Source organism: Ceratotherium simum, chromosome 8 (assembly GCF_057802395.1).
Source record: "Ceratotherium simum simum isolate JZ-2026a chromosome 8, ASM5780239v1, whole genome shotgun sequence".
NCBI classification, from domain to species: Eukaryota; Metazoa; Chordata; class Mammalia; order Perissodactyla; family Rhinocerotidae; genus Ceratotherium; species Ceratotherium simum.
The window spans coordinates 39,342,413-39,360,176 of record NC_141907.1 but is presented as its reverse complement, the minus strand read 5'-3'; the positions used below and the strand labels follow the sequence as shown (position 1 = coordinate 39,360,176).

Genomic DNA, 17,764 nt, shown 5'->3' with positions numbered 1-17,764 from the left:
GAGATATTTTAGCTCTAGATGATGAGAGCTTAGCCCAGTGTCTAGTACGTAGCAGGTACACAAGTGTTAATTCTCTTGCTTTCAGGGTTCACGATTACTTTTTAGCAGTGAAATGGGATGGTGCCAGCAGGGTGGCCAACCATCCCTGTTTGCTTGGGACTGAGGAGTTTTCCAGGACATGGGACTCTCACTGTTAAAACTGGGACAGTCACAGGCAAACCAAGATAGTTGGTTACCCTAGAGACTAGGAACATATATCCTACATTGTTTCCTCCAGCATTTTGGCTCCAAGGAAGTCTACAATAGCAAAAGCTCTGTGCCCTCAAGCAAGGCAGGCCACAGGAAAGGACACTGGACTTAGATTTAGGAGGTCTTATTTCAAGGCCTGGGGACATTTCCTATTAATTGTTTCACTTTAGGCCATTTTCCTAACCTCTCTAAATTTTGATTTCCTCATCTGAAAAATGAGAATTATACCATCTCAGGGCTTAGTATCAAGATCAAGTTAGAAAGTGTTCATGACCTCTAAAGTGGCTTCCAAATATTAAGATATGGTTATCATTGGCATTGTAGATACACTAGAACACCTAGGACAGGGACCACAATCCCTAGAATAGAGTGTCTTAGTTTAGGGTCCATGGACATGCGTTATGCCCAGCTCCTGAAAATGTATCAATATGGGGTACACGTGGTTTGGGGCACTGTTTTGGGGAGTGAATCCACAGTCCTCATCAGTATCTCAAAAGTTGTCCAAGACCCAAGAACCATAGTCTCAGAAAGATAACCTACTCCAATGGCTTCTGATACTGGCCCTTTTCTCCACAGTTATAGAGCAGTCATTGTTTGGCTAGGTAAGTAAGAGGTAGAAATTAAGTCTGGAGGATACCAGTATGAATGGCCACCCTAGGGTTACAGAGCAGAGAGACCACAGGGTGCTTGCTCCCTGGTGATGTACCCACTACTAATAAACACTCTCTCTCTCTCCAAGAGCATGTGGCATCTCTTTCTAATATTAGTGTTTCTTAACCCTTGGGTTTAATCTGGGGTTCAAAGGAGTAGGGAGGAGAGTGGGCCGCACTGCAATAGAAGAGAAGGTAGAAAAATGCAAAGGTATTAAAAAAAAAATAACTTGGGAGAAGGGCTCCTCTCTAAAAGTCATTGACCCCTAAGTCTTGGAATGTAAATCACAGCTCTCCCCCAAATCACACACTCAGGCAGAGAAGTTACACATTTCAAATATTTTCATAAAGTATCAAAATTTTGTTAAACTTTGACTAAATGTGCTAATTCTAATTAGTAAAGTACTGAGAGCTTCCTAAAAAGTTCATTGTTCTACAGGAAAAAAAAATGCTCTTGCTGACAGATAGACACGCACATCTAAATTACACATTTGGGATATCCTAAAAATGATCCATTAAAGTTATTTTTTCCCTAAAGATGGCATTTCAATAGAGTGATGTAAACTTATGTTTCCTACTAACATGCTACACATAGACTTTAAAGACTAAGAATAAATTTGGTCTTAAAATCATGACCTATTCACATAATCAGCCCACCTATAAGGGACTCGAGTGGAACAATCTAAGCCCAGCATGATCTTGTAAAAGAGGAAACTGCAATTTAAATGGACTGCCAAAGATTAGAAGGCAGGACTTCTAATCATATTTTTCCCTTTTAGGAATTATATAACGAAAATAAAATTCCTTGACCATCAAATAACGCCCAAGCACAAACACATTTTATATTTTTTGCTAGAGAATTCTTGCATCTGTGAGTGCCAGCCAGCTACAGGCTAAGGCATTATAATGGATTTTCATCTGTATCTGTGTCTTCAATATACCACAGGGGATGTCAATTTGGGAACAGCAGATATTTTTTGATATCTCCCGTAAAATGGAAGCAAACCTTTTCATTCTCTATTGACAGATAGCTTTACACATTTCATAATTCTGCCTGTCACAACCTTTTTATAGAAGGTCAAAAACTGGATTTTAAATGAACCAGATAGGACTTAACTGAATTTAAATACATAGGGAATAGAAAATGCCAGCCGATGGACAAGCCTAGCAATTTACTGTCAGCAGCGGAAACACAGCACATTCCCAGATTATTTCTGGACAGGTGGCAGGAATGCTCCTGGCTGCTCCCAAAACATCAATAAGCAAAGTAGCTTGGTGTAGAGCACTTTGTCTTCATCCCTCATGCTAGCAAAAGTGGCAGGTGAGAAGGGGGAAAGGACAAATTCTCTGGACTGACATACCACATTCTTGTAGAAAAAATAGAGAATCATGTTGGAAAGTCGTGTATAACACCAGTGCCCGTGGACCAGAAGGAGCTTGCTGAGATGTTTAAACTGAGAAACGGCAAAGTCACTGGCCATCACAGCCTGCAGAGGCAATGCGGAGAGAGTGCCACTGAGCAATCAAACATGTTAGAACAGACACAGCATGGGCAGCCTGACCATCAGCAAACTCTGATTAGTCAAATACGTGGTTTAAACCTTATATGTAGACCAAAAAAAACCCAAAACAAACAAAAACTCATGAATACATGAGCTTAACAGGTTGCCTGGAGTTACTACTTAGCTTTCCAATATGGTCGCATGAAACAAGACTTCTCTTTGGTTACTACTCATGATGTAATTTCAGCAAATGCACTTTCCCTACAAGCAGCTCCCTGAGAAAGAACTCTGTGCATTACAATGTGCATTTGCTTCTCCTCAATGAGGAGAATATTAAAGTGTATTGCAGTTATGCCTTTATAGGACTTTGTATAACGTGTCAGGCAAAGACGTATTTGAATTCCTCATCTTCTGTGGAGATTTCCTAATTTACAATTCTCAGGAAACCCTAAGCCTCATATCCCACCTTCCTCTGAGAGCATTTGCTCCATACACGAAAAGCAGTCTTTTTGACAAGCTTCTATGTGAATTTTGTGCCTAAAATACTATCCCCCCCCACACACACATATGCAAATAGGACACTACCACCTCCCCCATTCTCATTCTCTCAGATCTTCTCCCTCCCTCTTCCAGATATTTAGGTTCTTTATTCAAATCCTTAGTAGCTTTAGTCAGTATCAGAAGCTACATAGTTATTGCAGGGCTAAAAATATATATTCTTATGATCTAGATAAGCTCTATTTTTTAAACTGAACAAGTGAACCACACAGTTAAAATTACCCAGGAAAATACCATAATCCTCACCCAGTAAATAATCAATGAATGAATGGATAAACTTCCTGTCTCCCACTCCTGAGCTAACTACAGGCAGCCTCACTCCACCACAGAAGATTTTATCATGGAGGCTGTTGCCTTTGAGTGGGCAGGTCAAGTTTATGGTACTTGGGTGCACAACATTCACTCACCTGCATGCCTTCTTGACCTGAGATCCCTATCCCAATGTCGGCCACTTGTATCATGCTAACATCATTGGCACCGTCACCTTCACGAGGCAGAAGAAAAGGTGAGAAACATATGAGGAGTAAAGAAAGATATAAAATTTGCAAATCAATAGTGGCCACTCAAGTGAACAAATCCTTCAAAGTTTATCCCATGTCTCCAAGATACCTGGAAGCTAGTTAAGCAGAAATTAAATGTGTCATCCCACTACCATCAGGAAGAATTCCAGACTCAAGACTGCCTTGAAATGCTTCAGGCTAAGCCACCTACCTGGACTGATCTCCCCTTTGTCCATGTCACTTACTCTACTTTCAATTTTCCATATATACCCTGATCCTCCCAGCCACTGCACAGCACATGCTGTTTCTTTATCCTTATAACACTGTCTTCCTTACCCTGACATCACCTTGCTGGATTTCAATTGCTCATGCTCTCGGCTTAGATGTCATTTCCTCCTTCTCATATTCCTTTTCATATTCCCTTAGATCAGATGACCCTTCCAGCATGACCCTGTGTATTTCTGTCACATATGTCACATGGTATTAAGGTTGCATACAGATTTCCTGGCCTCCCCAACATATTGGAAGCTTCTTATAGAGGAAGAATTACATTCCTGTTGGTAATGAACATTTGTTCCTCCCAACTGCCCACCAACCATTCACTTGTTTTCTGATAACCGTATCCCGATTTTCCTTGGGAACTCTGAGTCCACGTGGTTTGTTAGGACGAACTCAAACCCCCAGATTTAGGATGGGCAACTGACCCAGGCCTGGACAATTAGCAACTTCTGTTTCCTGGCCTCAGTGATTTGTTCAGAGATGAGCAGGACTCAGCTTAAGTGACATCACTGAAAAGTCTGGAGGTTCCAGCCTCGGGAACATCTGGATCCAGGGGCTTGAACAATTCACGCATTTATATGCTCATTCAATAAGATAATTGAAGAAAATTCCACCTAATCCTGATGCTTTACTCCAGCAAGTTAAAAAGAGGTTCACCCTTTTCACTCAGGTTGCTAACAGGAAAAGATGTAACCCTGGGAATTGTCAGTGGCTATATCAGCACCCTGAGGGGAGGGCGACTAAAAACAATCCAGGGTAAAACAGACTGAAAGAGGTGGCTGAGTCCTCATCTCGTTAATCTCTCAACACTGGAGTGTCTCAGAGCTCAATATCTTACTGCTTCCCTTCTCCATTTATACTCATATTTTTGTGATCTCATCTAATATCATGGCTTTAACTATTACCACGAGACTTATGATTTCCACATTTATATCTCTAGCTGGTTCCTCATTGCTAAATTCCAGCCTTTATATCCAACTGCCTACCCGACATCACTGCTTAGACATCTAATGGACTTTTCAAACTCCGGATTCCCTTGACCCCATCTCAGTAAATGGCAGCTCTGCCCTTTCTGTTCTTAGAGACAAAACCTTGGCATCCCCCTTGACTTCTTCTATCATATAATATATCTAATCCAACAACAAATGTCACCAGCTCTTTTTCAAACCATGTCCATTATCTGACCATGTCCCACCACCTTTTCTGCTTCCATCTGCTCCCATCTGGGAGCAGATCATCTTGCCTGAATTATTTCAATATCCTCTCAACTGGTCTCCTTGCTTACGTCCTTGCACCCCAACAGTTACTCTCAACACAGCAGCCAATGTGATCCTTTTAAACCTAAGGCAAATCATGTGCCTGCTCTGCTTAAAATCCTCCAAAGGCTCCCTATCTCTTCAGATAAAATGCAAAATTTTATAATGGCCTCCAAGATCCTACATTATTTGGCCACTTGCCACCACTCTGCCCTTTATTGACTTGCAGAAAACTCTTCTCTTTGTTTAATCTACTTTGGCCTCAGACACATTAATCATGGACCATGGCCTTCACTTTGTCTTCTCCACCAGGAATGCTCTCTCCCCAGATGTCCCATGGATCCCTTACCATTTCCTTCAAGCCTCTGCCTTCTCTCAAGGCTCTATGACCCCCTGGCTCTGCTTTATTTCTTCAATAGAATTTGTCACCATCTGATATTTTACACTTATGCGTTTTTGGTTTTGTTTTGTTTTTTTACCGTTATGTCCTCCTACTAGACGTAAGCTCCTTAAGAAAAGGCAATTTGTTTTATATACTCTTGTATCTCCATTGCCTAGAAAGATGCCTGGTACATAGAAGGCATTCAATAAATATTTGTTGAATGAATAAATAAATGAATTGTTCATGTCCCTGAATTTAATTTTCCTGAAGGTAGAACCCCTGGGTTTTTCAGTTCTATGATTCAGTACAATACCCTACTTACCCAGTTGATTTGGGGCTCTGACATGTAACCCAAAGAGTCCTGACTATATTGTTTTCCATGTCACATCCCTACCACCTGGTTCACAGCAGGTGGTCAAACAGGTGATGGAAAGGGGGAAGGAGTGAAAGGGACATGCAGAGAAAGATAGGAGGAAAATGGGAGGGAAAGTAGGGGAGGAAAAAGACAGACAGAGGGTAAACAGAAGGAAGGACAGATAGAAGCATCAACCTCTGCTGTGGCATGAATGTGAGAAGCTCAGGGCTGGGTCTCATCCCCACTCACCGATGGCCAGAGTCATCACCCGGAGATGGTTGCGTACCAATTTCACCACCTCGCTTTTCTGCAGCGGCGTGGCTCGGCAGCAGATCACAGCTTGACACCAAGCAGTGAGCTGCAGGAACTGCTTCTGCAGACTCTCCTGCAGGGCAAAGTCCAGGGTCTTCCCAGTGATAATGAGTCCAGCCCGCAGCCCGGAGTCTTGTGGGGTAGGAGGCTGGTATAAATTCTCAGTTAATGACACTTGCCCTGTAGAGGCTGGGTTCTTCTGAAGTTCTTTCAAAATTGTGCCCATCAACATCTCACAGGCATCCTTGAAATAAGAAGCAAAGACAGTTAGCCTTGGGGTTCCCTTGGTGGCCACACCCATCAAAATTTGTCATTGTCATTCTTTAGCAATTGCTGCATCAAGGCAACTTCAGGTAGTGAATAATCAGTTACCTTCAAAGACCTCACAGCTCTTATACAGAGACTTCTGTGTGTATGTGGGGATGGGTTAAAAGGATGGGGGACATCTTGCCCCCAATTCTACAGCTAAGAAACAGCCGTAGAATTTCTTTATGTGTGCAATTTATCTTCTCAAACAGTGACTCTCAAGACCCCTTTGGTCTTATTCTGCCTTTTACTAGCTGATGCTTAACTTTAGGCAAATTATATAACCTCTCTGAGCCTTGATTTTCTCATCTGAAAAATGCAAATATTATCTACATCATAATATCATTGTGAGGAATAAGTGAAATAATACATGCAAAGCTCCTAGTGTAAAGCACGACACATAGCAGAATTTAAAACAGTAATTATTGTTTTTATCTTCTTTTTGATTCAACACATTCATTCATTCACCAAGTATTTATTGAGAAACTACTATATATTAGAAAACATTCTAGGCGCTGGGGATATGTCAATGAACACAAAAATGCCTGCCTTCGTGGAGTATACATATATTCTGGTCAGGATGTTCTTAGTGGTGCTTATCACATTTGTTTGGCGTATATCTCTCTACTCTCTTCACCTCACACTAGTTAGGAAGTTCTTTAAAGGCAGATATCACTTTTAATTTACTTTTGAATCTTTCATAATGCCTAAAAGAGGGTCACATCAGGCACTCAATAAGTACTCACTGAATGAATTTTACCCAAGAAGACTAACAATAAACTTATCCAGAAATTATTGTGTCAAATGACCACTAAGCACAGAGCCAAACGAAATCCAGGAGCAGTGCACTTAAGTTTATTCATAGAAGAGCCCCTCACTCAGAGCCCATTTACTCTTATTTCAAATGCTGTTTTATCAAGGATTTCTCAACTCACAACAAAATAAGATGGATAGGGAAGAAGTAGATACGGATATGTAGGCATGACACAACAAAGCCTTAATAACCTATAAACTATAAATAAGAGATTCAACTTTAAAATGGAGCTACTTGGCAACCTTTATCTTAGGAACAAACATGATCCCACATATCTCAAAAGCCCCCAAGGAAAAGTGTACAGAGATGAATCAAATTATAGGTTCAATATACAACAGTAAAAAATTATTTTTAAAAACTTTCCGGAGTTTGGTTAAATTAAAATGGTACAGTTAGAAGGTAACATACCCTGCAGTCACTGAAAATCAAGATGTCTATTAAGATAAGACAATGTTTAAGATATTGTTAAGTGAAAAAGTATAGCTATAGTATTTACTACAAATCCAGCCTTTGTAGCATTTATATGTCATAGAGCTAAGAATACAGTCTGAGCGGATGCCCTCCAAAATATGAATGTAAATTATCTGTGGTTTTGTGATTACAGATTGATTATAGATGTTTTTATCCTCTTATTTGAATATGTATTGTTTATTTTTATGAATTAACTATTTTTTCGTTATAGAAATATATATATGCACACACACACACACACACATAATCAATCTTCATTATTCACGGATTCCATATCTATGAATTCACCTACTTGCTAAAATTTATCTGTAATCCTACAATCAATGCTCGCGATGCTTTCATGGTCATTTGCGGACATGTACAGAGTGACAAGATAAATTTGAGTCATGCAACTCGCCCCTTCTCAACTGAAGCTGAACAAGGTGATGCTCTGTCTTCTTATGTCAGCTCCCATACTGCAAACAAGTGTCCTTTTCACTGTCTGTGGTGCCACATTTTTTGCATTTTTCTGCTTCTTGTTGACAATTTCACTGTTTAAAATGGTCCTGAGTAACTGATGTGCTGTTTAGTGTTCCTATGCATGAGAAGGCTGTGATGTGCCTTACAGAGAAAATGTGTGTGTTAGATAAGCTTCGTTCAGACACAAGTTATAGTGCTGTAGGCTGTGAGCTCAATGTCAATGAGTCAACAGTATATATTAAATAAGGTGTCTTTAAACAGAAATACACATGAAACAAGGTTGTATACTGATGGATTGACAAAAACGTTGTGACCAGAGCTTCACGGGAACCCAATCCTTTATATCCCCTCGGAGCAATGGTCAACATTCACTAATTCATGTTTGCAGCAACTTTATAGAACTTAACTCTATGAATAACAAGAATCAACTGTATACATATATAGACAGACAGATAGATATTATATAACACGTAATATAATGTAGAAAGTATACTGAAAATAGGAGTCCAAAAATTTCAAGTTTATTTCATGCTTGACAAGTAATCAGCTGTGGGCATTTAGAAAAATCACAACCTTTTGGAGTTTCAGGCTATAAAATGGGGAGAGATCATGTATGAAAAAGCCTTTTAGGGCCAGCCCCAGTGACCTAGTGGTTAAGTTCGGTACGCTCTGCTTCAGCAGCCTGGGTTTGGTTCCTGGACGCGGGTCTGTCAGTGGCCATGCTGTGCAGCAGTTCATGTACAAAAAGAGGAAGATTGGCAGCGGATGTTAGCTCAGGCAGATCTTCCTCATCAAAAAAAAAAGTCTTTTATAGATTCTTATAAACATTATGAAAATAAAAAGTTACTAGTGCAAGAGAAAATTTTAAATGAAATTATTAAAATAAAACAAAAAATTAAATGAGGAATCCTGAAAGGACTTTACATCACAGTGCAGTAAATAATTCAGGATATGATTATATTAAAACAAATAATCAAAACTTTTATGAGCATGGAAACTATGTAAGGTTTGCAAGTGCTACATTTATTATAATCTAATTTGAAAACTGGAATAAGATTAGGAACAAAAGTTGATGGAAATCGGTAAAGTTGAGGTACTGCACCATAGTAATGACCAGACATTCCATCTGCTGCCAGGTGGCCCGCTTAGAATGTTACAGGAGCAGTTCCTTCACTAAATGACAAATTGGGTTCCATGATCTTCAATACCTTTCTTAACTCTTAGCTTCTCCTGAGGGGTGGGGAGTGGGAAAAAGAAGAACTACCAGTGACTGAGCCCCCATTATGTGCCCAGCATTGTATATGCACGGGCTTGAGTCGTCATAAAACTAAATTAAATTATGTTCATTTTGTTCTGTTTAGTTATCTGGAAAATTCACACAGGTGGAATAGCTACTGATAGCAAAACCAAAAATAAACAAATAAAAATCTTTCACACTTAGAATAGCCCAAAGTGGATACGCAGTCAAGACTTCTTGAATTGGTAGTTTTAAATGCCTTTAACATAAATTGTATATTTCCAAAAGAATTTCACAATTCTAATGATTTTACTGTTCAAAAAAATCTCAAAGTCAAAATCAAACACCAAGAATTGATGACTTTTCCTTTTTAATATTCACTGAACCCATTTCGTCTGGCAGGTACCACAGTAAACAATTTATATTTTCTCATTTAATGCCTACAAAAACCCTATGAAATAGGCATTACTTTCACATTACATGTAAGGAAAAAGGGACTCAGGAGAGTAATTCACATATCTAGTCACTGGCAGTCTAAGCCTTGGGCCACATCATTTTTAGTGACTAAAATGACTAAGCATTTTCTCATGCTCAGCCCCTAGCTAGTTCTGGGAACTGGTTGGTGGTTGTGGTTATAGGTCCCTGGGCCACTGCCAGCTGCTAAGGAGAACCCATTCTGTGTTGAATAAAGAAAACTTCCTCAAAACGTACTATCTATTGGGTATTGATTGAGCTTGACCATAAAAACATGGCTAACCAAACACGGTAGCCTGTGACCAAGGCCCAAGATGTCATTCAGATGAAAAGCTCCAGAGGATTTCTGAGAGGCAGTTTGCTGGGAAGGAATGGATGTCACCGACTAGGTTTGACTACAGAGGAAGAAGGAAGGAAGGTTTTCCCAGCTAATTAAACATTAGGCACAAATCTTGGAGAGTATCACTATACAGGGAATCTTCTGAAAAAAATAAAATGCCTGTCTAACTGATTAGAATGTTTGCATTAAAGAGTAGTGGGGGAACTGGAAAAAATAGGCTGGGTCCAAACCTCTTAAATTCTTTCTCCTTAAAAAAAAAAAAATCTTTTTTCCCTTCCCTTAGATAGGTCAAACATTTTATATTCTCAGGAGCATTATCTAAGAATTACCACTAGAGGGCATGATTATCCCAAGAGCCTGAATTAATTTATTCACCTGATTCCAATAGAAATCATCACTTCCCCTCAACTTGAAAACGGGAACTTGATATATTTTGTCATTATGGGCTGAATTTTGTCAAATTGCTGATAATCCAATGTATAGGGGAAAAAAGCAAAAACAAAATAAAAAGGACACTTTCTTTTAATGCCTGTATTCAGCAATGATTCCCCTGAATCACGATGCTTTTTTCCAGGCCTTTAGAAGAACTATGGTGTCCTCCCTAGCACAAGCTAGGTTGCTGAACGGAAGAAATCATTATCAAGGAGCTTTTCTTTCTCCTTACGTACATCAAATCACAAACGTCCCACTGGCTTTGAAAAAACAAAAAGAGAGGTTTGATCCATTATACCTACTTTACTTTGGGTACTGAGGATAAAGAGCTTGTCATCTGGCTCCAGCAGTTTGCACGCATAAGCTATGTTGACAGCTGTCTCCTGCTTGTCCCCCGTCAGCATCCAGATCTTGATGCCGGCTTTGTGAAGGGCTTCTATAGACTCGGGGACTCCCTCCTGCAGACGGTCTTCAATGCCAGTAGCACCTAAAAAATAACCAAAGTACAACAGGGCTTATAAGGAACCAAAGCCAGCTGAAGCCCACCTAGGCTACAACTGGCCCATATCTGTTAGCAAACCCAATCCTGAACTACACCAACCGCTCCAGCAGCTTTCAGGGATCCAGAAGAAGTGTGAAGACCCAGGCCAAAATCATATACAAAGTAAAATTTTGGGAGGGAAGCTTTAGGAATCCATGAATTTATCAAACTTATTTGTTCTCCTTTCAGCTAGCTTTCTTATCTTTAAATTGAGGGGGTTTGATTCAGTTACTTATATAACCTTGCTCTATGGTTTTATAATTTTATGACGCTCCCAAGAGCAAGGGCAGGCTTTTAAAGAATGCCCTTGGCTAGTAAGATGTACTATCTATTTGCAATACTCTTTCATAAGTCCATAATTCTCTTTTCTGAAACAATTGGGGCCGGAAGTTTTGGAATTTAAAAGTTTTTTATATTTTAAAAAGGTAACATGGGGCATATATCATATTTTGTAATCTGGTAATCAAACATATTAATATTTCCACAGCAGAACCTACAAATGTTCACACTAATTAAGATAATAAAGACTTATAAATTAGTTTTATCAAATCAGGCCTGATTTTGCTGCCAAGTGAGTTTTGGCTAAACCCACATTTTTTATTTTGGAATTGCAGATGAGGAAATGTGGATCTATACTACTCACACTGTAGGCATCATTACTCCATTGGCTAGATACTAAATTAGATCATTGCTTTTCTTTGAACCAGAGGAATGGAGCTCAGAGGCTGGGCTCTTGGTGTGTTAGCGCCTATATTAGAATCTAGATCTCCAGACTCTAGGGCAGTGGTTGTCAACCTTGGCTGCCTCTTAGAATTACTGGGGGAGCTTTTAAAATTTCAAATGCCCAGGCCACAGATCAGACCAATTGAATCAGAATCCCTGGGAATCAGATGCAGGCATCCGTATTTTTTAAAGTGCTCCAGATGACTTCAAGATGCAGCTCAATCTTAGACAAGTGGTGTGAGTTGTTCAACCTTTAACTGAAATCAGGAAGTAAGAGAAGAGACGGAAATAAATATCATTAGTCCACTTGCAGGCAAAGGATAAAGAACATGGGCCCTGAAGCCAGGCAGACCTGAGTTTCTTCTTAGCTCTGTTAGTTACTAGCACATGACTTAGAACAAGTCATTGAACTGCTTGGTGCCCCAAGTTTCCTCTAAATAAGATGGAGATTTGTTGTGTGGATTCAAAAAGACAACACAGATTAAGTACCTTATCCAATGCCTGGCAAGAAACTATAGCTTTCTTCTCTTGAACCAGTATATTTACTTGGTTTTGTACTCTGCGTTAAGTGTTGGGTTTTTAAATGATCTTCTTAAGGATGACCACCCTGATCCCACCATAAATGAAGTCTAGTTCACTACAGTGGAAAACAGAATAGAAAGGATTGGAAGCTGGGTAGAGGTGAGCCTGGACAAGGTGGGAAGGACCACATATTATCTATTAGATCAAAGTGAAAAAAGGCACTAGTGAATAACTTAGAGACATCCAGCATTTTTCAAAATTCTCCATTCAGACAATACAACACAGTCTACCTACCAAGTAAAGTTAGTTTGTTCTCCAACCTCATGGCAGATTCAAGTAGCAATTCTTCCCTGTTGTCAATGCTGGTTTCAGCTAAAAAATGATTCCTCAGCCACTCTGCATATTCAGTGTCACTCATGACCTATGGGGGGAAAAAAGAGCTATGAAGCAGGCTATATGATCTTGCAGGATCCTGCCAGGACTCACCCCTGGCAAAATACCAAGTCAACAACTTGTTTTAGGTATTCCTCTGTCTGGGCACACTCATGCCAGGTCCATCTCCTCATGCTACCTGGTCACAAGCTTCCCGAACTCTGTGATCAGACTAGTGTAACACTGGTGATGAATGGATCCCATAGCTCAGTGTCTCTGGGAAATTCTAAGCACCATATAAGATGAAAGTGGGTTAATCTACTTAATTAAACGAGGGAGTATGCAGTTAAGAGAAGTCTCCACTTGGTAGTTAAATCCAGAGTGATCCTAATGGTGCAGTTGAGAAAGTGGTGTCAGAACTGTTCAGTTTGAGGTATTATGTAGCCAGCAGCACCTCTGACATCTTTTGATGGTTGGTTTATGGGGTTAGTTATTTGTAAAGGTAAAAAGAGAGAGGGGGCCAGGTGAGTGAAGCAAGAAAGTCTTGCTCCAAACAAAAATTAAGTGGAATTCCTGGAGATGGAACCAATGGTACATTTTCCTTTGCCTTCAGGTTGCCATAGAAAGAAATTCACATTTCAGTTCTTATAAAGGAGTGTGGAGTAGAGGAGGGGAGGCTATTTCTTTCTCCATCGACTCATGCTTCCCCACAAGGTAATTTGATTTGGGAGAATCTGTCATCCATTGGCCTACATTTATATCAGGGGCATTGGCCTACATTTCTACACTGAAAAGGCAGAGGGTCTGTTTTGATTTTGAACTCTCCATTCTTCTTACAACTTTGTGTGGAGCAGGCTTTTGATTCTCCATGCACTGGTTGACTAAATGCCTTGGAATCTACAACGGATTCCATTTTCTCTAAGGCAGCTCCCAAGAACTAGAATTTGGGTAAGAAATGACAGGTCCCTACTTTAGTCTTAGGTGCTAGCTACAGTCTCCAATTCAGGTTTCCCAGGAGCCCTGTGGTTTGGGAATTACTGGACAGCCATTAATGCACTGATACTTTGCTCTCATATATCTTCCTGTCTTCTCTACCAGCTAGAGCCTAGAATGAAGGAGGGAAAATTGACACTCTGGCTTCTAACACAGCAAAAATTAACTGCAGCACCAGAGCCAGGGAGGGAAAAGAAGACAGAGGGGGTGGGGGTAGACATGGAGAAGTGGGAGAGAGGTGGTAAGAGTAGCTTCCTTGGTTCTTCTCCAGTATTCCCCCTGTGTGGGCTGGCTGCTCTTTGCTTCTTGTCCTTCAGTGTTCATCAAAGTCTCTGTTACACAACTAACTCCCCTCCCTCCCCCAGAAGCACATCCTTCTGTTGCACTAGCCCTTGCTAGTGGTGGTGGACTCTCTCTCTCCACCCTAAACAGACCTTCTCCCTCTTCTCCTGCTGTCTGCTCTACTCTGAACTACAATGGGCTAGTTGAGCTTGCACTGAAGGAAGAAACACACTGTCCAGGTACGCACCTGGGGATGTGATTGTGGCCACGGTTGTAGGGATGGGGCTGGGGAAGTCTTGGCTTTTCAATGAGGGAGGGCACTGTAGGGGTCTGAGGTCTTGCGTAGCCTCACTGCAGCTGTGCAGCTTGACTTAGTCAATACCTAAGCCGCACCCCATTGGCTAAATGGCCCAAAAATTTGACCAATTCACTGTTAAAGGGCTCCATCTCTGTTTCTTCCATGACCTTCAGGGGTGCTTCTGGTCATAGCATCCTTCAAATCATTTCTTTGAGCTCTGTCTTCTTTCTTATTACTTAAATTTTTACTTAGAAAGGATACACTATATCCCAGGATTATTCTCAACAGAGAATAATCAACACTGAAACAACATTTAGTAAATTTACTTACATGTACAGATAAAAACTTATGAGCATGTAAGGAAAAAATAAGGTGGGTCCCTGGCCTCATTCTATCCAAAGCACATTTAATGTTGGAAGATAGAGGAGTGATGTTTACGACGTATTTGGGGAAGAAAGTAGGATCTAGGAATTTTTGTTCCCAGCCAAACTGCAGTTTATATACAAAGGCACTCAGATATATTAAAACACATGAGGACTCAGAGAAGATAACTCTTAGGCACTCTTCTGGCAAAATACCCTGAGAACAAACTCCAAGCAACTAACATACACGGACTAGAGAAGCCGTGAAAAGAAAGCCAGTGATCCAAGGACTTTGCCCAATGCCTGGACCAGGGCTTGATACTTGCTAGTTTTCTTAAGCGATGGCTAAACAAGAGAAAGATAGAGAAGAAGGGTGTACTGAGTAGCCCCACCTTCTTGGCTACACACAATGTGCGCAGGCCTCGTTTGGCGTAGTCATCCAAGTGTTTCTGGGTTTTCTCCCTTATTATCATCTGTTGTTTCTCCAGACTTGCTCCATCTGAAATAATTAACAAAACACACATATTCCCACAAGTCTGCCCAATTACAGACATATTTTTAAAAACAATGATAGCTTAACCCACAAGAAACAAAAGGCCTTGTAGTTTTGAATCCCAAATGTGCATTTATAAAAGGGACCCTCAGAATAAATCTTTCCCTCGTTCCTTTCTCCCTGGGGAGAGGAAAGTACCAAGAACCTAATACAAACATCATTCCTACACCATCAATAACAACAGTAACAATAACGTTAATAATGCTAGCAGCCATTCACTGAGCACCTTACCATTTGCTAGGCACTTGGCAGTGGCTCTCCATATACTGCATATAATATGACATTAAACCTCTCAGGAACCTATAAAGGAGGTACTATTATGCCCATTTATTGAAGACTGGGCACTGAATAGCTAGGTAACTTTATCAAGACACACCTAATGCTAGAGGCCAGATGTGAACCCACTTATGTGCTTTCCTAGCAAACCCTAGGCAGCTTTCCCCACTTCATCAAGTGTGATCGATCCCCACATATCTGCTTGTTTGCCTTTATAAAACATTGAGAGCGGCTTTTTAATCTCCGAGCCCTTCATGTCACTACCCTCTCAGTTCTGTATGAACCCACCTGGGGAAGCCACGGAGAGCAATTCCATGATTACAGAATCAGCACCCTTTGTATACACCACAACTTGGTTGGAAAGAGGATGTCGGACCACCACAGACATTCTTTTTCTTACTGAGTCAAAGGGCAGGATGTGTAGGAGTTGAAATGTTAATGGTCCCAAAGCAGCAAAGTCCACCATGACCTGCTCGGGGGTCCGGGACTGTAAAGTGCATTGGTAAGCCCTGGCAGCATACACTAAGGCTGCTTCATCTGGGCTCTCGGCCTCATAACACAGCTTGGAGGCCAAGGGCTGTCCAGGGAGGGATTCCACCTTGCCATTTGTGATGCCTGCATCACTGTCTTGTTTCTCTATTTTTGTAGGGCAAGCTGCATTCTCAGAGCCCTGGGGGCTCTCGCTCATCTGGGAGACCTCTTCCTCCACAGGTGAAGCCAGCTTCATTCGACTAAAGAGAGAGAGTCTGTTCACAAAGGCGTTTGGGACCCCAGAAGATGGCTCTTTCCCACTGGCAAGAGATGGTGAACTCGATCTTCGGACAGACAATCTCTGGAAGAGGTTTTTAATCTCTTCCAAAGACTTAATGGGCATTCCACTCAGTGAAGAGAGTCTGATCTAGGAAAGATAATTTGGGAAGGTCTCAATAATACAGTCAAAAGCAGTTTATAACTTCGAAGTCAAACTGGGAAAAAATTAGATACGAAAAGAGCTACCATTCCCTTAAACAGCTAGCAGTCTGCTTCATACCTATAACCACCACAGAAAACATTAATAATGATGAAAAAGATGTGCTAATGTTGATGCCATTATAAATTTCTATAACCATTCAGGAAGGAATTTGGCAACTGATAGCAAAAGACATAAAATGCTAATATTACTAGCAGTGGACTTACAGCAACTTTTTCCTAATAAAATAACTTAAAATATAGACAATCCCTAATCTTTTTTGTGTACATGCTAGCAATAACAATTTAAAAATTAAAAGCAAACTAAGTCTTCAATAATAGCAAAATAGAAATATCTTCTTGAAACATTATACAGAATTTAAAACAAAGTTTCTAAAGACTATGTAGCAAAATTGGAAAAATTATAAAAATAATATGAATAACATAAGAACAAATGAGTAATAATGCACATATTAAAAACACTGGAAGAAAGTAAATCAAAAGATTAACAAAATCTTTTTCCTTTTATTTTCCAGTTTCTAGACAAGGTTGTTACTATGACTTTTTTTCTTTTTTTAAAAAGGCCAATAAACAAAGTAGCTTATGGAAAAAGAGTTATCAGTATTATAATGTGAATTTTAATTTCTATTTTTTTTTTTTTTTTTTTGTGAGGAAGACTAGCCCTGAGCTAACATCCATGCCAATCCCCCCCTTTTTGCTGAGGAAGACTGGCCCTGGGCTAACATCCGTGCCCATCTTCCTCCACTCTATATGGGACGCCGCCACAGCATGGCTTGCCAAGCGGTGCATCTGTGCGCGCTGGGGATCCGAGCCTGCGAACCCCAGGCCGCTGAAGGGGAGTGCGTGCACTTAACTGCTGTGCCGCCGGGCCGGCCCCTTTAATTTCTATTTTTATAAAACATTTTCTTGTTTGTAGCCTGATTTCTTCTAGTTCTTAATTTTTATCAGTGATTAAATTTAGAATTGAATACTAATCATGAAGACTAATTGGATCCTAAAATTTTCTCATTCAGAAATGCCCAAGGAATTAAAAAGTTTTCTCCTAAAAATTATTAATTCTATGATAGTTTGAGACAATCATGCTGGTCGATTTTCAAACTTACTAGCAACTCAGAAATGAAAAATAAAACTCAATCGCAGATGAGGGTTCTGTATTCCATGTGAATTCTGATTAGCTCCTATTCATTGCCTTTCTATCATTACTTTGAAATATCACGAAGCTTAGGCTTTTATATGCCTACAGAGATTTTCTTTCAGGCCATAAATTATACTCTCTGAGGATAAGGTAACAATATTT

At 40.2% G+C, this 17,764-nt stretch overlaps 1 protein-coding gene across 2 annotated transcripts in view; it reads right to left on the bottom strand.

Moving 5' to 3' along the window:
- ATP10D (ATPase phospholipid transporting 10D (putative)) overlaps positions 1-17,764 on the bottom strand; it is a 108,739-nt gene that overhangs the window by 16,343 nt on the left and 74,632 nt on the right. For both annotated transcript variants that reach the window (XM_014787106.2, XM_087434266.1), the window contains exons 12-18: positions 15,787-16,396; positions 15,062-15,168; positions 12,657-12,783; positions 10,879-11,063; positions 5,981-6,287; positions 3,367-3,443; positions 2,261-2,386 (exon numbers count right to left, since the gene is read on the bottom strand). In XM_014787106.2, coding sequence (XP_014642592.2) covers positions 2,261-2,386; positions 3,367-3,443; positions 5,981-6,287; positions 10,879-11,063; positions 12,657-12,783; positions 15,062-15,168; positions 15,787-16,396 — 1,539 coding nt within the window. The remainder of the gene's footprint in view (positions 1-2,260; positions 2,387-3,366; positions 3,444-5,980; positions 6,288-10,878; positions 11,064-12,656; positions 12,784-15,061; positions 15,169-15,786; positions 16,397-17,764) is intronic.